Below are 20,038 nucleotides of genomic sequence, written 5' to 3' on the forward strand. Positions count from 1 at the left end.
AAACGGTGTGTTTCCGGCAGGGATGTCCATTATCACCACTGCTATTCAACATAGTACTAGAGGTCCTAGTCTCAGCAATCAGACAACAAAAGGAAATTAAAGGCATCCAAATCGGCAAAGAAGAAGTCAAATTATCACTCTTCGCAGATGATATGATACTATATGTGGAAAACCCAAAAGACTCCACTCCAAAACTGCTAGAACTTATACAAGAATTCAGTAAAGTGTCAGGATATAAATCAATGCACAGAAATCAGTTGCATTTCTCTACACCAACAGCAAGACAGAAGAAAGAGAAATTAAGGAGTCAATCCCATTTACAATTGCACCCAAAACCATAAGATACCTAGGAATAACCTAACCAAAGAGGCACAGAATCTATACTCAGAAAACTATAAAGTACTCATGAAAGAAATTGAGGAAGACACAAAGAAATGGAAAAAATGTTCCATGCTCCTGGATTGGAAGAATAAATATTGTGAAAATGTCTATGCTACCTAAAGCAATCTACACATTTAATGCAATTCCTATCAAAGTACCATCCATCTTTTTCAAAGAAATGGAACAAATAATTCTAAAATTATATGGAACCAGAAAAGACCTCGAATAGCCAAAGGGATATTGAAAAAGAAAGCCAGCGTTGGTGGCATCACAATTCCGGACTTCAAGCTCTATTACAAAGCTGTCATCATCAAGACAGCATCGGTACTGGCACAAAAACAGACACATAGATCAATGGAACAGAATAGAGAGCCCAGAAATAGACCCTCAACTCTACAGTCAACTAATCTTCGACAAAGCAGGAAAGAATGTCCAATGGAAAAAAGACAGCCTCTTCAATAAATGGTGCTGGGAAAATTGGACAGCCACATGCAGAAAAATGAAATTGGACCATTTCCTTACACCACACACAAAAATAGACTCAAAATGGATAAAGGACCTCAATGTGCGAAAGGAATCCATCAAAATCCTTGAGGAGAACACAGGCAGCAACCTCTTCGATCTCAGCCGCAGCAATATCTTCCTAGGAACAACGCCAAAGGCAAGGGAAGCAAGGGCAAAAATGAACTATTGGGATTTCATCAAGATCAAAAGCTTTTGCACAGCAAAGGAAACAGTTAACAAAATCAAAAGACAACTGACAGAATGGGAGAAGATATTTGCAAACGACATATCAGATAAAGGACTAGTGTCCAGAATCTATAAAGAACTTAGCAAACTCAACACCCAAAGAACAAATAATCCAATCAAGAAGTGGGCAGGGGACATGGACAGACATTTCTGCAAAGAAGACATCCAGATGGCCAACAGACACATGAAAAAGTGCTCCATATCACTCGGCATCAGGGAAATACAAATCAAAACCACAATGAGATATTCACCTCACACCAGTCAGAATGGCTAAAATAAACAAGTCAGGAAATGACAGATGCTGGCGAGGTATGCGGAGAAAGGGGAACTCTCCTACACTGTTGGTGGGAATGCAAGCTGGTGCAGCCACTCTGGAAAAACAGCATGGAGGTTCCTCAAAATGTTGAAAATAGAACTGCCCTATGACCCAGCAATTGCACTATTGGGTATTTACCCTAAAGATACAAACGTAGTGATCCAAAGGGGCACGTGCACCCGAACTGTTTATAGCAGCAATGTCCACAATAGCCAAACTATGGAAAGAACCTAGATGTCCATCAACAGATGAATGGATCAAGAAGATGTGGTATATATACACAATGGAATACTATGCAGCCATCAAAAGAAATGAAATCTTGCCATTTGCGACAAACATGGATGGAACTAGAGCCTATCATGCTTAGCGAAATAAGTCAAGCGGAGAAAGACAACTATCATATGATCTCCCTGATATGAGGAAGTGGTGATGCAACATGGGGGCTTAAGTGGGTAGGAGAAGAATAAATGAAACAAGATGGGATTGGAGGGAGACAAACCATAAGTGACTCTTAATCTCACAAACAAACTGAGGGTTGCTGGGGGAGGGGGTTTGGGAGAAGGGGGTGGGATTATGGACATTGGGGGAGGGTATGTGCCTTGGTGAGTGCTGTGAAGTGTGTAAACCTGGTGATTCACAGATCTGTACCCCTGGGGATAAAAACATATGTTTATAAAAAATAAAAAATTTAAAAAACAAACAAACAAAAAAACGGTGTGTTTCCAGAAAAGTGGCAATCGTAAAGGATTTTCTTCCTCACCATCTCCAAATGCAGTGGCAGGACGCATGTGCTGCATCAGGTACAGGTGTACTGGCCCAGTGCCTTGTGAGGGGAGGGCACTGGGGAAAACAGGTGTTTCAGAAAACAAACCAGAGAGCGTGGACTCATAACATGGGAAATACCTCCCACGGCTTGTAAACAGAAGCATTTGCTGATCCTTGTGACTCTGTTGCACTGGTCGGAGCCAGTAGTCCGTTTTCCCAGATGTGGAAATGGACTGAGTTTAGGGCTGCAGCTTCCTCAGGAAGGCTGAGCTGAAGAGCTGGCGTGTCACAGTGTAAGGACTTACCTGCCACATCATCAGAGGTCAGCAGTAAGTGTATGGACATCCTGCATGAGACCTTCTCAGCTGACCCACCACCAACACGCCAGACCCACCATGGTGCCTAGCTTGTGCCTCCTGTGGGGAGGACACACGCCTCTGTACAGAACCAGCAGGGAGCAGGAAGAGGAACAGCTAAGCATGTGTGGGACCAGAGTGGATCAAGCCAGACCTAGTCATCCCCCCAGGAGTCTGGTTTCCTTGTAAGTGTTTCCAGAATAAAATGTTCTCAGAGGCTAAGAACCTCTGCTTTATATTTTATAAGAAGCCAGGAAACGATCTAATTTTTAGACTGTTCCCCTATAAAAAAAAAAAAATTCTTCCCTTCTTTCTTTCTGTGTTCTGTTGGAGGGTGAATGACAGTTAAAGGCAAACAGCCTGGTTCTAACCATGAGGAGAAGTCGGGCTAGAGTCTGACTACTTGGCTATGGAGCCCAGCTCCACATGTGACCTTGGGCGAGCTGCTGAGCTTCTCCGGATCTTGTTTCCCCCGCAGGGGGCAGTAATGCTATTTAAGATGAAACAAGGTTATCTACCTGAAGCACCTAACATCATGGATCCTAACCCTTAAACGTCCCTGGGAGTTGTTAGCTGTGTGAAGGATTCAAGGCCAGTCTAGAAGGGACAGCCGGGCCTTAAGAACTGAAAAATGCGCCTGTCGTCTCTACCACTGTGTAGATCCATTGCTGTTCTTCGCATACGCTGGCATCTTCTAATGGTGTGTGGTCCCCGGAGGCGGCCAGTCCAGACCACAGGTGCACGGTGTTGCCGCAGGGCCTCCTCTCCCTGCCTGACCCGGAGTGACGCTGTACTCGGGCCTTCGTGTACCGTGAATAATAAAACTTCAGAACCTTGATCCAAACTGTCATTGTCACAAAAGGACTCCACACATAACCTTACAGGGATTTTTATTAAGACCCAGTCATGCATACTAAAATTACATGTTTTCACCACTTTGACTTAGAAAATGCACTAGAAAAATAAACTTTTGGTCAAACACTGAAGTGAGATGAATCCACCACCACGTGTCTGTATACTCAGAGCTAAACTGAGTTTCAGTCTGAAGCGAGGAATGTGACCAGTGGCTGAAGTGGTGCCCCAGTCTGGTGAGAAAGTGAGCCCGACTCCCCCTGTCAGAGTGGGATCAGAGGCTCCTGGCCCCGAGCGGCTTCAGGCACTTCCTCCCTGTACCAGGTTACCACATGATGTGCCACGAGGTGGAGGCACAGCCACAATCCCCAACAGCGGCTGACCTGCCCAGCTAAGTGTGCCGCCCAGTGAGGCCTCAGGAGAAGTCGAGAAATGGCAAACAGTTCATCGCTAGCATCTCCGTCCATGAGTCACACAGAGTCTTCCTGTGGCACAAGCTCTGTTAAGGAATCTCTGACTGATGATTCCTGTCACTTGGCATTTTGAGCAAACCAATTCTAAGTCGGGAAAGCAGAAAGGAATTTACTTTAGATTTACGAAGTTAATAGGCCCCAATACTGACAGACATCACCGGATGGACTTCCCTCCCGAACAGTTGAGACGCTTCTGTTTGGTGTCTCCACAGAGCCCCAGAACAGCTACACTTGCACCATGACCTATGCGAATACTTCACTGCCTCGATGAAAGAAAAGGCTTCAAAGGTAAATCTTAAAAGCTAAAAACTTTACAATGAAGTATTATAATAATGCCACAGCTTTTGCCTGCCCAAGTGGAAAAGTAACCCCATGACTGGTCTGAGAATCCGGTGGCATTTAAAGAAACTGCCCACTGGGAGAATTCACAACGGCTCAGTGTCTCATAGGAATTTGGGGAAAATACCTCTCATTGTCTTCTCAAGTTCGGCAAAAATGTATCTTACAAGCTGAAGTGTCTGTAAAACCTCTAGAGACAAGTGGGTCCTTGTGAAAGCGAGATGAAGCTAAAGCCACTTCTGCCCAAAGCAAGTAAGCTCGGGAGAGGAAGCCAGGGTTGCACAGATGTTTCTGTACGTTTCTTGCGGCCTGTCCCCGTGAGGGTAGACCAGGATTCCAGGAAGAGGCACAGTTTCCCAGATTCTGTACAAGCAAAGAGGGAGAAAAACCCCATATTATCTTAGCTTACAGATTCACTTGGGAGCAATTCATTCAGACCTACATCGCCTATAAAATAACCCAGATTTTGTGTGGGGGGGGGTAGGAACAGGCCTCTAAAAGGTAGAGTACAATGTCCTTGTGGCAGCAAAGCCAAATGATGCCTAAAACAGGGTTCGGAGCTCAGAGTGGGGATCCCTTTAGCATGGGATTCAGGGGTGGTCAGTGGCTTATTCTAGGCCACACAGCAGTGTAAAGTCAGAACTCTGGTCTCCTGGTTGACTCCTTTCCCTTTCCTGTTCCACAGTACCATGAATTTAGGGAAAAGTTACTTTCCAGGTGTTCATGAAATGGGCCAGGCCTTCTCCCTGAAGGAAAACACTCCCAGTTCTCCCGATGCTCGCCTGTTTGCCCCACTGGTGCACCCCCACTCCCGAGCCAGGCTCACCATGTGCTCGCTTGATATCCTACCACCCTGCTGGGGCGGCTCTACACAGACACCTGGTAAAACCGCACAGAAACCGCCTTGATTTTCACCCAGGGAGCTCCTGCTTTCACAGCCTGGTCCAATCCTCCTGAGGTGTCCAAACTATTTGATCTCCCTTTGGAACCAAAACCAAGCCCAGAAGCTGCAGAAGGCAAACAGATCTTGGCTCTGACTCCTTTCAGAAGCTGAATGAAAGCGCTCCCTGGGCCACCTGGAAGGGCCTAGGAAATGGGCAACGTCCTGGTCTTGGAGATCCTTCTCTAGGTGAGCTTACACACACGCAAGCTTTTCAAGTCAAGGGACATGGGCCACACGGGCCAGGAACGCAGTGCAGCGTGTAAACGGGAAACTTGGTGGGGCTGACCAGTCCCTCTCTCCCTCCGTCTAGCTTGGGGGTGGTGGGGAATCTCTCCTTCCTCTCTGAGGTCTGAGAACACCTCTAACCACTTCCCACATCCAAGCAGTTGGGTTCTGAACCTTCTGCTTGAGCCATCCTGATGGTGCTGTCAAGGTCTTTTCAGCAGAGCCGGTCACGCTGTTCCTGGCAGACGGAAGTGGGGGCTGCCAGGGGCCTGCATGCTGGCACTTCCAGCTCAGCGCAGTCCCTAGAGGATCCAGGGTTGGTACCCACAGGGCAGAGCGTTCCCTGGACTTGGCACTGATGAGGTGAGTCATTTCCACCTTCTCCAGGCATTTTACTCAGCGTATGAAGAGGACGAGCTTATTCACAGTAGACGGGCCTTTGCCTTTCAGAGCGCTGCCCTCCTCCTCACAGATGGTCCCCTTGCCTGCTGGTTTCAGAAATGCATGAATTTTTAAGGAATTAATATGAAAGGAAATAGGTCAAAAGCCACCAGAAGAACCACCTAGTTCGATGGTTGGGCTAAGGCTGAAGTTCTGACAGGAAGGGTCTGAGGTGCTGAAATGCAGAGCTAACACTCGGTTTCGCTGGCTAGACGAGTCTGTCCACCCGTACCAGAGAGAGAGAGAAATGCAAGTGTGTCTGGGAGGACGGGGGCCCCGGAAGTGACCTGGCGATAGCACGCACTTAACATTCGTTTCCAGAGACCAAAATCTAAGAATCCCAAGTAATTAGCCATTCCCTGCTGCCAGGTTTCCAGTGTATGGCCAGAGCCTCAGGGATAAAAGGAATTCACACAAACCTAGGTCATCTCACCTGCCCTTTCCAGTTTAACCCTCCCTACAAAAAGAAGTTGGTTATCACCAGGTCCCAAGAATATACATACACTTTCCTTAAAAGGCAGGGCCAGATGGCGACACAAGCCTCTTGGAAAGGCCCAGGTATACCACAAAAAAGCGGGATCCAACCACTTGCCTCTCTGAGAGCCATGAGAGAGCCATTTGAGAGCCATCTAGGCAGAAGACAAATGGCTGGCACTCAATTACTAAACCAAATCCCAAACGTCAGCCAAGGCCCTAGGCGTCATTTCATCCAGCTTCACTTTACAGATGAGTAGGGTGAGGGCCACAGAGGTCCATGAGGTCTTGTCTACAGTCCATACTTCTGAGGCTGGAGTCCTGGTCTTCATTCTTGGGCCAGAATTCTTTCAGCTCCTCGGGCCTGGCGTCTAGCATTTTAGGTTAAGTAGAATCACCTCCCTCTAGGATCCTGTATGATTGTATTGAGAACCAGGGCTAAGGCTTTGTGGGTTTGGGAAAACTTCCGTTTCTATTGCAAGAGTCAGTCAATGAATCCCAGAGGTTCTCTGACGCCTCTGGCTCCCAAATTTGATCAGGAGGTGCTGCTTATGTCCTGATGCTCCCATGAGTCGATTAAGGTGCTTTCCAAACCCAGTGTGGCAGCTGGGGTCTGGGCCTCCAACTAGAAACTTCCTGGTGAGCAACCCAAGTCTGTCGTTAGGGTTCAGACGAAAGACACAAACTCCTGAAGTCTCCTGTGTGGCCATCCTGTAGGCACAGCCAGGTTCTTTCACAGGAGTGTGCTGACCGGCAAGTCAGGTGGTTTTCTCCTGGAATGGGGGACCAAATTGATTTGATCCTGATTTCTCTTGTTCCAAGATCTCCAAGAACCAGATACAGCTTCCAGGTTAGTGGCTGCAAACTGGGATTCCAAACGTTTGGGAATCACTGGGGACATCTTCCGTGTCTTCCATAGATTAATTCAAGTCACCAAGGGCTTACCCCATGGCTCACCCTCAGACTCTATAGGCTTTAATCTAATTACAAGGAGCAAGACAGACTCCACGGCACCTCAAATTCTCCTTGCGCCTCTCCAAAGAAAAAGGAAAGGATTTCAAGAGGGTGGCACTCACAGGGGACTGGCTAATAGCAGGAGTAGAGCTGGGACTTCACGGCCCGCAGGGAATCATCACACTGCGCGTCCGAGGTCAGCCCCTCAGGCGGGAGGGCCTGGCCCAGGATGCTGTCGCACACAGAGACTGGCTGGCAGAACTCCCTCACGAAGTCCTCCTCCGAGGCCAGCAGCACTGCATTCCAGGCGCTGATATCCAGCTCTCCGGCCGTGCCCCCGTACTCCTTGGGGAGAATGCTTCTGGGAAGACTTGTGTGGAGAGAGTTCAGGTCAGACCCATGGAGGAAAAACTAAAGGGGAAACGGAAACACATGTGTCCTCAGGTTAGTCAGTCACCTGCGGGCCAGGTAGGTGCTCAAGCATCTGTTGAATGAATAAAGGAACAGCTGATGGCAACTGGACCCTTCCAGTTCCTCAAAAAGCTTGAGGATCCATAATTCCCTTCCATATATGCCATACTCTGTTGGCTGCTCCTTCAAAATGTTTCCAGGATCCAGGCCACTCTGTGCCCCGCCTCATGGAACCCTGCCACCCCTACCTCTCCCCTGGATTCCCAGGACGACCTCTGCCTGGTCTCCCTACTCGAATCCTGCTCTGCAGTCTCTGCTCTTCCTGGCGCTGGTCAGATCATGCCAGTCCTTTCCGTGGGACCTGCCAATGCTCCCACCTCACATGAGAGGCTGAAGCCCTCACGCTGGCCTATAGGGAGGGCCTGTTGCAGTCTGACCCCTGTGGCTCCTCTGCTGCCCCTCTGTCCCCTCTCCCTTCCCTCTGCTGCTGCTCCCAAACCCGATGTGCTCCCGCCTCAGGACAGCGTCGCTGCTGGTCCTCCGAGGTCTGCCAGCACCCTCCCTCACCTCTGCCAAGTCTTTGCTCAAAGGCCAGCTCCTCACTGACGCCATCCCTAACCCCCCTACTGAATGCTACAACCCCTTGCCCCTGTTCTATACTGGCCCCTTTCTCTGCTTCATTTTTCTCCACAGCACTTATCACATCTTAATTCTAGATAATACACATCCGCTGGCCATGTCTCTCTCTCTCTCTCTCTCTCTCTCTAGCACATAAGTTTCCCCGGAAGCAGAGACTGTAGTCTGTATTATTCATTTAGAACATACTTGTATACTATAGTAGTTGATCAATAGATATTTTTGAATGAATGAATGAACATATGAAGGGTGAAATGAACAAGATTATGGACCACAAATAAGGTCATTTCATAGATATAAAAGGCCTCTTCCAAGGCTGCTTTGGCTTTAAAAGCGGGTTCCAAATGGGATCTCCAGGTACTGAGATAGGTTCAAACCCAGACAGGGACGCCACTAAATTATTCTCAAACCTGGCTATGTATCAGAATCACCTAAGAAGATTTTAAAAGCACAAACTCCTGGGCTCCACCCCTGAACTGGAGTTAAAATCTTCAGGGAAAGGGCCTAGAATCTGGATTTTACTTTATTTTTGTAAAGATTTTCTTTTTAAGTAATCTCTATACCGAACATGGGGCTCAAACTTCAACCCTGAGATCAAGAGTGGCACATTCCACCGACTGAGCCAGCCAGGTGCCCCCGTCTCTATTTTAAAGTCCTTCCCTTGTAACCTTGAGATTCTCTGTTTATCCTTTGAAAAAAAAAAAAAAAGTACAAAATTTAAAACCCAGTCTTTAGAGGGACCACAATGTTCCTAGGCCTCGGGAAGAAGAGGATAAAAACCAGACATCACATGCAATCACAGTACTAGCAAAGGGTGACAAGTGGCTCTTTTAGGTCAGAGAGGAAGACCATCTTTCAGTGTGCCATCTCTCCTTTCTTAAATAACAGGTAAGCTAAAACTCACCTATCTCATAAACCAGGAATTATTCCACAAACTTGATACAGCAAGACAACAAATTTGGTAAACAGAAGGGCTTAAAATAGCATTTTTAAACCCCAAGGAGCTGTAGGAAGACATCACCATAACTTTTTAACTACCTGCCCAACACTACCCTTCTCAGGCAAGAAATACAATGTTGGTTCACAGTGCCCCGGTCAGGATACTCAATACAAGTCTAAATGACTACACAGCATTTAACTCTCAGGAGAGCTGCCCTCCCTGCTTTCTCCTCTGTCGGACATTATATCCTATTAATTTTATCATCTTTTCACAGAAAGGATTGCTCATTCATTTTATCTGTAACTCCGTACTTTCCAAATTAATCATCCCATGGCAAAAATAATAAACTAAGAGAAGTTTATTGATGTCACAAATAAGGGAGCCAAAAAAAAAAAGGATCAGGTCAATAGAATCATCACTTACTCTGTTCGCTATTTTCTCCTTCAGAAATGGTTTTATGATGGCAAAAATGCCTTTGAATATTCGAGGTTCATTCACTACATGGACTGCTTTTATCCGAATGGGGAAGCCATCCTGTGGGGGAAGGGAAGGAGATGTTAGAACATGTGGGGCATCCACAGACAGTCCACAGCCTGCCTCCCTCCTTTAAATCTTCTGTAGGCCCCCAAATCAGTCTGATTGGTCTGATTCTCATGGCCTCCTCAAAGCCAGCTTAAATTGGGGCTAACCAGGAAGATAAGCCTCAGAGAGACGGTCTGTCTTAGGGCCTAGTCGTGGGCCAACAAATAGAGGGCTGCTCCTCTTGTGGCAAACAGAACAAAATAGGACAAAAAACAGAGTCTGTGTAGCTGGATCTGGCAAACATCAGACCTTCAGGATTGGTGTTACCAAAGGGTATTTCTTAGGACAGTACTAGGTGTGATGCAAAAAAGCGTTCCATGGTAGGTAGGTAAGTTTGAGAACAGCACGCTATGTAGTCACACAGGTTTCCTGAGCTGCAGGACTGTCGTGTACAAATTGTGTTCTCACGAAAGGGACATGCGAAACCACATTTCCCAAACTTCTTTAACCCTGGAACTTTCTCCCCCCAGATCACCTTAGGAGATTAGAAAACACTGATCCAAACTCCTTATCCTGATACTTAAATCTATAGGGCATCAAAAGAACAGAAGCTAAGGGAAGCTAGAGTATTGGCTCCACATTTCTGATAATGACCAAATGGGACACTGATGTTTAAATAATCAGCCTGGCACCTAGTAGGGGCTCACATGCATTGTGGGATTCACAGAGGAAACTGTTTTATCGCTGGTGCACCACAGCTCATGGGAGATAGCACCCACGGGCCGGTCAGAGGGAATGAAGAGCCAAACTGTTAGAGCTGTAAGACTCAGGCCAGGCTACCCCTGCGAGGGCTGGGTCCCTAACCATCAAAAAAAAAAAAAAAAAAAAAAGTAATTCGTGCTCGCTTCAGCAGCACATGTACTGAAAAGAAAAAGTAATTTTTGCCTTGTCTATCTAGAGGAGTCCCTGTAGGACCGAATGAGTTATGATTGTAGGAGCACTCTGCAAACCATTGAACATTGTGCAGATAGGGGAGGAACTTTATGGTTCCCCACACATTTTTTTCGTGGGCAGTAAAGCAAGGTTTATTGAGCAATAGCAAAGTGATGCACAAAGCTCCCGAAGAGGAAGGGGACCTGAGAGGGTTGCCCTGCACTTAAGTTCTAAAACAGGGTGCCTGGGGGGCTGAGTTGGTTGAGCATCCAACTCTTTTTTTTTTTTCCCCCCAAATTTTATTTATTTATTTAACAGAGAGAGAGATCACAAGTAGGCAGAGAGGCAGGCAGAGAGGGAGAGGAGGAAGCAGGCTCCCTGCTGAGCAGAGAGCCCGATGCGGGGCTTGATCCCAGGACCCTGAGACCATGACCTGAGCCGAAAGCAGAGGCTTTAACCCACTGAGCCACCCAGGCACCCCAGCATCCAACTCTTGATGTCGGCTAAGGTCGTGATCTCAGAGTCATGACATCGAGCCCCACCTCAGGCTCTGCACCGGTGGTGGGGGATGTGTCTGTGGGGGGGATGCTGGGGGTGGAGGGTGGTGGAGGGTGGAGTCTGCAAAGATTCTCTTTCACCCTCTGCCCCCACCCCCATACACACGTGCGCAGGTGCATACTCTCTCTCTCAAAATAAAAACAAAAAAACACACATAACACACAAGATGTTAAAGCATCTGTCCAAAACAGTCCAACAGGCTCCCTGTCGCCAGGTCCCAGAGGGCAGGGCAGGGTCTAGCACATCAGACAAATTCTGATTGCTACACAATTGAAACACAAATTCTCAGTTTCATTTGTTAGAATTACTCCTCTGTCTTCTGAAGAAGGGAAAAGAAAGAGAAGGAGGGAGGGGGCAGGGGGAAGGAGGTGGGAAAGGAGGGAGAAAGAAAAAAACATACCTAAAGCCTTGCTCTGGCTTAGGGCTCTTGCCCTAAAGCTGATCTTGCCCAGACTAAAGGGACCTCAGAAACTACTGAAGAATCTGATGAGAGTGAGCAGTAAACAGGACATTTACATTTCTTCCCATAATGTTTTTGGATCTTTCAGACTGTAGGGGAAGTGGGGTTTGTGTACTGTGTGGGCCCAGTGGTGAACAGACAGGGTCCCCTGGGAAAAAGCCCAAACTGACACGGAATAGGTACACGACAAACAAGGGCCGTACCTGAAGGATGCCAATCACCTTTTTGGCTATAAAAGGGCCAAAGTGAGATGCTTTTGATAAGCTCACTCCTTTGTAGTCCGCAAGAATCACGATTCCATTCACTTGGGTTTCTTCAGACTGAATGAGTTTTTCTAACGTCAAGTATATAGCTCGGATGTTTTCGGTAATTGGGTAGTTGCTCGGTATCCATCTGTCTGAGGTCGTAAGAAATGGACGGAATGTTACAGAGATGAATAATGAACAAGTAATCACAAGCCAAGATTTATCTCCTTGCTAGAACTCTTGTTTTAAAAATGGAAAGAAAGATACTCTACCGGCATGACTCTATTCAGGTTAGTAAATGGGACACCTTAGCAGTAGCTGATGTTAATTTCAAAGGCAGCAGCACGTTCTGAAATGGAAATGCAACTGAGCGCTGAAGTTAAAAGCCGGGGCTCTGCAGTCAGACACATCCCAGCTGCGGGAGTTCCTTCCTCACGCTGAGCCCGCATCTCCTCAGTAGGATGCGATTGTAATCCTAAACTTAACGGTCATCTGTGCTGTCTACCAACAGAGGTGCGCCCTGATTTTCATACCACTGCCCTATGCCACTTCTTCCCACACTAGCCCTTCGGTTTGGGTACCAGTGACCTGCCTCCTGGCGGCAGAGGTGGACATGGTCAATGCGGGTCTTACATCCTCCTGGCCAGTGTGTGACCCCAGCCTGATCAAACAGCCAAAGGGGACTCAATTCTGCAACCATGGAAGATGCTCCCTTAGTATTCCCTGTGTATCTAAGGAATCCTTCCTTTCTCTGGGAAGAAATGATGACCTTTGACTGTTAAACTGCTGTTTTCAAGAAAAATCCCACATCCCTGTGTGTCCTTCCCTTAGGAAGATGAAACTCCACATGACTGCCACCACCATGGGGATATGTAGTATGTGCAAAATTCCTATGAACAAAGTCTTTATCGGAAGGCTGTGCCAGCTTGCTGTTGGATGTGGCTGCCTAACACCTGTGTCTGCATAACCGGAGGTCATCCTTCTCAAGAACGTATGTCCCCAAAGAGGCAAAGCTAATACCCAGTTGAGAACAAAACCTCCTCAGCGTGCCTCTTCCTGAAGAGTTGCATTGGTGGGAAGGGTCAAGCTCTGTTCCAGACACACAGGGGGAAAATTCATCTCACGAGCAAGGGGTTGAAATCGCGCAAACACAAGTGTTGAAACCACATAAGCCAAGAGGTGAAACCAGTGTGCTAATCTGTTTTGTAATGTCCTTATAAGTTGAGTACAGAGGAGTAGTGGGAAAAACCTGCTGACTGGTTCCTAGGTCTGCTGGTGCCCTAAAATCTCCACTGCGCTGCTTATTTTAAAATAAACCACCCTAATTTTGGAAAGGTAAAAACAGCAGGTTAAGCAGCTAACACTGTGCCTGGTATACAGCAAAGGCTCAAGAGGATGGTCTGGTTTCCAAAAAGGGCTTGGTAAATGACCGAAGTGATGTGGCTTTAAGAGAAAGGACAGTGCAGGGAGGTCTCCATTCCCCGTTAGGCGTCCCTTCAAGACTAGGTACGCGTGAGCAGAAGAGGGCTCCCGGCAGGCATGTTCTCCTGCTCCTGGCTTAGGTTGGGAGAACACTGCAATCTTACTTTCAGATTTTGTCTCTGCTCTGGTCTGACAGAGAATGATAAGGCTGTGGGGGTGGGGATCAGTGGACAATGCCCCTTCACTCCCGAGTTGATAGCACATTTGGTCCCCCTTATTAAAACTACTGCCAGAGAAATGGAAGATGTCCTGATTACCATCATTAAGTATTGAGATCAAAAAGTGAATCCAGAGTGAATCAATGGCTTAACAAAGTAGAGGAATGGCGGGAGAGGAAAGGAGGGAAAAGTGGAAGAGGCATGTGGCAGATGGCCCGACACCCTTCCAGTCACCCGCCCAGCCCCCACTCATGCCTGCCTCACCTACTCACAAAGGAGGGACGCGGGGCAGGCCTGTTTGTACCCTAGGATCAGGGCTGCTTTCTCAGCCCACTACATTCTCCATGCTAGAAATTCGGAATTTCCACGGAGGAACTTAACTGGGTGGCCCAGGAAGCCTGGGCACTAAGGGGTAGGAGACCTCGCCAGGGGCATGGAGGCAGCAAAAGCCCGTCTACAGAAGAGCCAAGAAGACAGGCACGGCACAGCAGAAATGTGTGGCCCAGAGGGGTACACAGATGGTCAGAGGCAGAGACAGGGAGAATGACTAGCTTAGTCCCTGATCGGGGAACGAACTGGATTCTGGTTCTGGGGCCCAGGGCCCTGCGAAAGCAGCTATGCCTTTGGCTCGCTGGTTCTGCGGGAGGCTCCTGTTTCATCAGACTAACTCCTTCCTTTCTTCCTAAGCCGGGTTGAGTAGCTTTTTGTCATCTGTCATCAAAAGAGCTTTGAGCAAATCAGGGAGAAGGCAAGGAAGACGAGGCATGGGAGAGAGGGTGTGGGACACACGCATCCCACACAGAGCAGGGCACGTGGGCCCCTGCCCACCGTCTCGGGGAGTACCTGGGCGCATGCACAGGATGTGGCAGCCCCGGGGGTCGGTGTGGGGCAGCACGGTGAGGAATCCCGAAGCGAGGACATCCTTTAAGGCCGAGGGCTTCAGGTTGTTGAAGACCTCAGGCCAGCTTCTCCTGCAGCTGTGGTAACTGACCAGGAGCTGCAGGGCTCGGTCATAATCGAACTTGCGGGCCCGGAGGAAGCGCAGCAGGAAGGCGTCGTCCAGGGAGGTGCTCAGGTTCGGGCACTCCTTCCGCACCATGTCACGGAGGGCCTGCACATCTCGAAGTCTCCATTCTGGCTTCTCCTGCAGCTCCTCCCTGGCTTTGGTCACCAGGTCCTCCGTCAGCGAGCACACGTAGCCAGGGGGCTCAGCCGGCGGTGGCAGCTCATTTTCTGAGAGGGAGGCCGCAGAGGGGCTGGTTCGCAGAGAGTCACTTTCTTCTGACATTAGCTACCAGGATCCCTGCCAAAACACAAACCCTGAGCCATGTGAACCAATCCTGGAGCTACTCACTTCAGGGCAGCCCCATTTGGGGCGGGGTTGGGGGGGGCACTTTGGTCAGACTGGGGGCGCTCAGCTGGAATGGAGTGGCTCAGAACCCTGTGCCCAGGTCCCACCCCAGACTGAACAGAGGGAGGATCCCCACCGAGGCCCCCTGGGCAGCTGCAGCAGGAGACACACACTCGCCACCTAACGCCGCGGCCTTGCTTCCAGATGTATGGATGGTTGCTCGACCTATGTGTAATTCGAGAAATGTGAACTAAAACAACTCTCAAAGTCAAATTGACGAGAATGCAAAATGGGCGCTGAGATGCTTGCTGTGGGTCAGAGAACAGACTGGCCTAGCCTGGTCAGAGGGCAGTCTGTCGATCTCTATCAAAATGTAAAACCACACACCCTTTGGCTCAGCATCCTACTTCGGGGACATATACTTGCGAGTGTGTGTGTGCAAAATACACACAAGGAGGATCACTGCAAGTACTGATTATAAGGGAAAAGACAGGGAATACTTTAACTGCAAACCAGCTGGAGACTGGTTATATAATATCATCCCAAGAATGGGATACTATCACTCATGGAAAGGAATTAGGCAGGTTTTTATGAACTGACACATTAAAGAAAAGAAAGCAAGTTGCAGAACAGGGTGCATAAGATCATTTCATATTTTTATAATATATATCTATATGCTGAGTGCACCTAAAATTTCTGTAAGTAAATACCAAAAAAAACTGTTCCCAGTGGGTTTCTCTAGGGAAGAGTACTGGACCACAGGACACTTAAAGAGGGAGAGAGATTTTTTCCTGTACTGTTTGACTTTTTTTTTTTTTTTTAAGATTTTATTTATTTATTTGACAGAGAGAGATCACAAGTAGGCAGAGAGGCAGGCAGAGAGAGAGGTAGGGAAGCAGGTCCCCTGCTGAGCAGAGAGCCCGACGCGGGACTCGATCCCAGGATCCCGAAATCATGACCTGAGCTGAAGGCAGCAGCTTAACCCACTGAGCCACCCAGGCGCCCTGTTTGACTTTTTTTGACCACACACACATGTGACTTATCATGATGGCTGTGAAACGGGGCTGACTGGCTCTCCCGGGAGCATTACTGAGGGACGGCCCCAGCTGCTGTCCCCTGCGTCCTTCATCCAGTGGACGCCACTTTCCAGACTGTTCCCAGCGACTGAGTGAAGTGTGGGCCTCCTCTAACTTTGCCTTGAGGTTCAGCCTGAACCTTCTGTGGAACTGCCTGGCGGTCCATGACTCCCTGTCCAAACCTCCTCCCCGGGGGGCTGGACTTCTGTCATTGTCTGACGCTCTCCCTGCAACTTCTGCAGCTCCCCTCCCTTTTCTGCTTCACAGGTGCTTCCTCCAATTGATTTCTTGCATGCCTGATCTCACCCTGATGCTGGTGTCTGCTTCTTGGAATATCTGAACACATTTGTTGAATAAAAAACAAAAACAAAACAGCTGCTTTAGATATCCCAGGAATAAGGTAGCAGCAGCTGTCCGGTTCTAAAGCCCAAGCTCCTGTCCATAGACACCACTAGTCCCTGACTCCGAGCTCAAGGAGAACAGAGCGCATCTCAGGAGCCTCTGCACATAGCTAGAGCCCAGGTCCCTCCCCCTAAATCTTAGGAATGCCCACTCCATTCCTCACATTCTAACCTCCAGCCCCACCCAGGTGCTTTCATTTCCTCCCAAAGCTGAGTTTTCTTGTCTTGCTCACATCCTGTTTCCTCTGGCTGGCTTCTTCTTCCTCTGGTTCCTCACCTGACCAATACTGATTCATCCTAAAGTCCCAATTAGATGCCACTTCAAGCATTCAACAAATACTGAGTACTTACCAGGCCCTCTTCCTGGCACCAAGGACGCATCAGTGAACAACAACAACAACAAACTGTGCTTTTGCTGAACTTAGATTCTAGTGGGAGAAACAGACCATAAGCAAGCTAAACTGTATAATCTAACAGGTGAAAGTGCTATGGGGAGAAATAAAGCATGAGGAGGGTTAGAGGTACCTGGGAATAGGGATTAAATTTTAAATAGGATGGTTACGGATGGTTTGTTCATGCAAATGACATATGAGGAAAGATGAAGGAGATGAAGCAAGCCAGTAGGACATCTCCAAGGAGAACAGGGCAAAGCCAGAGGCAGGAACACACCTGGGTTTTTTTGTTTGTTTGTTTTTTCAAACAGGGAGGAGGCCACTATGGCTACAGCCTAATGAACAAGGTGGAGAATATTAGCAGATGAATTTACAGAGGTCCGAGGGCCCCACTGTATAGAGGTTTTTTTTTTTTTTTTTTAAAGATTTTATTTATTTTATTTGACAGAGATCACAAGCAGGCAGAGAGGCAGGCAGAGACAGAGGGGGAAGCAGGCTCCCTGCTGAGCAGAGAGCCTGATGCGGGGCTCGATCCCAGGACACTGAGATCATGACCTGAGCCGAAGGCAGCGACTTAATCCACTGAGCCACGCAGGCGCCCCTGGTATAGAGTTTTGAGGGCAAGTAAGAACTCTGACTTTTATGGAGTTTGGTGGGACCTGTCTGAGCAGAGTGACATGATCTGATTTCCATTTTAAAGGATTGCTCAGCTGTCTTGCAAATGGATTGTAAAGGGACAAGGACAGAAGTAAAGAGACCATTCAGAAGCTACTGCAGTAACCTAGGTAAGAAATGATGGTACCTGAAGCAGGAAGCCTTCTCCAACCTCCAGGCCAGGGTAGGAGCTTCCCCACCAGGAGGTCTTTGGCATAGCACTCTCCTTCTGTTGTAATTGTCTACAGGCAATTTGTGGGCTACATCTGTATCTGTCTTGTTCATCACCCTAAACCCATCATCTAACGAAGTGTCAGACACATAGTCTGCACTCCATAAATATTTGCTGAGTGAAATATATTTCATTCTGAATTAAGTATTTGCTTGGCAGAGGAATGCTAAGTGAGGAATGAAACAACCATCACAGTTCACAAGACCCACCCTGGGCTGTTTCCACGGGAGTCACCAACAGATGCCTGTAATCCCAATGCAGTGCTTACCTGGGAGACAGACTGTAGTGTCCAGTACAGTGTGCTGACACACTGTACAGTGTCCACTGTCGTGTCCACTAGGCCTAGTGTCTAGAGGCCTAGCCTGGCACATGACGGTGCTCTGCAAATATTAGCGGACGACGGGAGGTTAAGTGATGTGCCCGGAGGGTACACACCTAGCGAGGCACAGCGAGGATGTGTCTAGCCCCACTCTGGGCTCTACCCTCCACCTGGAGATTCCTGTTTAATCTCCAGGGCCTCGGTCGTTATCAGGCTCAGAGCAGGGCTCAGTCTCGAGAATGAAATGATGGGTGGGCGTATGGATGGGTGCAAACACCATTTGTTACGGTGAAGCCTGGAATCTTCCTCACCTGCAGCCCATCATGTTCTGAGCATCGCCTTCCTCCCCACCCCACCAAGAGGCCTGAAGGCCATCGCTCCTGGAGCCCCAGAGACCCCATGTCCCGTTGACAACCTTCTGAGGCCCCCCACTTCCGGCTGTCACCCCTTCCCCAGGCGTCCCCATTTCCTGGGGTCTCTCTCCTTGAGTCCCTTAACTTCCGGTTATGCCTCCCCCTCAGGGGTCCCTCTCCCCGACCCCCATGACACACGGAAGGACCCTCAGGCACTCACCGGCCGGGCTACCGGGCGGAGCGCGGGTATATCGGCTGCGGGAGCCTCGTCCGGCAACGCGCACAGAACCGACCCGCACTCCCTGCCCGGCCGGCCCGGCCCCTCGCGCCGGAAGTGACGTCCGTGGGGCGTGGGAAGGCGAGGCGCCGCCCGTGAGTGCGCATGTGCCGCAGTGCCGCCGCAGTGCCGGCTCTCTGCCTCCACCTAGCGGCCAAGTCCGCGCGCTGGAGGAGTCAGGCCTGCGGAGAGGCTAGTTGGGAGGATCAGGCGGAGCGCGAGCCGCTTTGGGTGGTACAGATGGGGAAAATGATGCCCAGAGAAAGAAGAAAAGAAGCTGCCGTTTCCGAGAACATCCTAGTGTTTTACATCCGCTGTCTTATTAAATCCTCGTATTTATGGAATCCCCCTATTTCATGGAAGGGAAATTGGCAGTCAGTGAAGTGTCAGGGGCTTCCGACCTAGACCTTGGGGGATTGGCGTTCCAGGATTCTTCCCACAGCAGCTGCCATCAGGACTGGCTGCTGCAAAAGGGGAGATGCCAATCCAGCGGACATCCGTCTGTAACTCAGTGGCTGCAGGCCTCAGTTTCCTCATACGTTACATGATTCCTGCTTTGAAATCCCCATTGAATAATTACTTGTGTCCTGCTTTGGGACTCAAAAAAGTCCCCTTCAGAAAGTGGTAGCTTGAAAAAGTGTTCCTGCCGCACCCCCAGTTCATTAAACCCCAGCGCCATCAGCCGGACATCCACCCCAAAATACATTTCATGCAACTATGGCTTTGAGACCAAGCTCCTGGGTCGCTCTTTCAAGCAGAGTAAAGACTCGAAACCATTTCTAGAGAGAAATTCTGTGGCGTGGGAGGACTGAGAGCCCGAAGGTGTATCCAAGAGATGACCTTAAACAATCCTTTCCTTTCCTGACTCCAGAGGCAAGAGGAGCTCTAGGAGGTGGGAACGGACCCATGAGGGCCACAAGAAGATGGCAATTTTTGCCAGATCCCAGACTGTTGAGGAAAGTAGCGGAGCCCAGGAGTCGTAAGTTTTGACTTCTGCTTCACCACTTCTAGGATAAAATACAGAGTACTCAGTTAAATTTGAATTTCAGATAAACAACAATTTCTTTTTAAGTGTAAGTATGTCTCATGCAACCTTTGGGATATACTTATACTAAAAATATATTATCAGAAATTCAAGTTTAACTGGACACGCTATGTTTTGTTTATTTGGGGTTTTACCCCCCAAGATTTATGTATTAGTTCCCTATCAGTGCTGTAACAAATTGCTACAAACGTGGTGACTTGAAACAACACAAATTTATTCTTTTATAGTTCTGCAAGTCAGAAGTCTAAAATTAAGGTGTTAACAGGGATACAGTCTCTTTGGGGACTTTAAGGAGGGAATCCATTTTTTACCTTTTTAGCTTCT

General features: G+C 48.5%; 1 protein-coding gene across 6 annotated transcripts in view; it reads right to left on the bottom strand.

Moving 5' to 3' along the window:
* Positions 1-3,441: 3,441 nt before the first annotated feature.
* TTPAL (alpha tocopherol transfer protein like) overlaps positions 3,442-20,038 on the bottom strand; it is a 38,410-nt gene continuing 21,813 nt past the window's right edge. The window contains exons 1-6 of one of the 6 annotated variants that reach the window (XM_032350580.1): positions 18,613-18,746; positions 17,989-18,100; positions 14,458-14,917; positions 11,933-12,126; positions 9,680-9,790; positions 3,442-7,680 (exon numbers count right to left, since the gene is read on the bottom strand). In XM_032350580.1, the coding sequence (XP_032206471.1) occupies positions 7,402-7,680; positions 9,680-9,790; positions 11,933-12,126; positions 14,458-14,902 (1,029 nt within the window). In that variant the 5' untranslated portion in view covers positions 14,903-14,917; positions 17,989-18,100; positions 18,613-18,746 and the 3' untranslated portion in view covers positions 3,442-7,401. Of the gene's footprint in view, positions 7,681-9,679; positions 9,791-11,932; positions 12,127-14,457; positions 14,935-16,793; positions 17,224-17,988; positions 18,747-20,038 lie in introns of those variants that run through there. The other 5 variants (XM_032350578.1, XM_032350582.1, XM_032350579.1 and 2 more) reach the window with 5 other exon arrangements.

The sequence above is a fragment of the Mustela erminea genome, chromosome 7 (genome assembly GCF_009829155.1).
Source record: "Mustela erminea isolate mMusErm1 chromosome 7, mMusErm1.Pri, whole genome shotgun sequence".
NCBI classification, from domain to species: domain Eukaryota; kingdom Metazoa; phylum Chordata; class Mammalia; order Carnivora; family Mustelidae; genus Mustela; species Mustela erminea.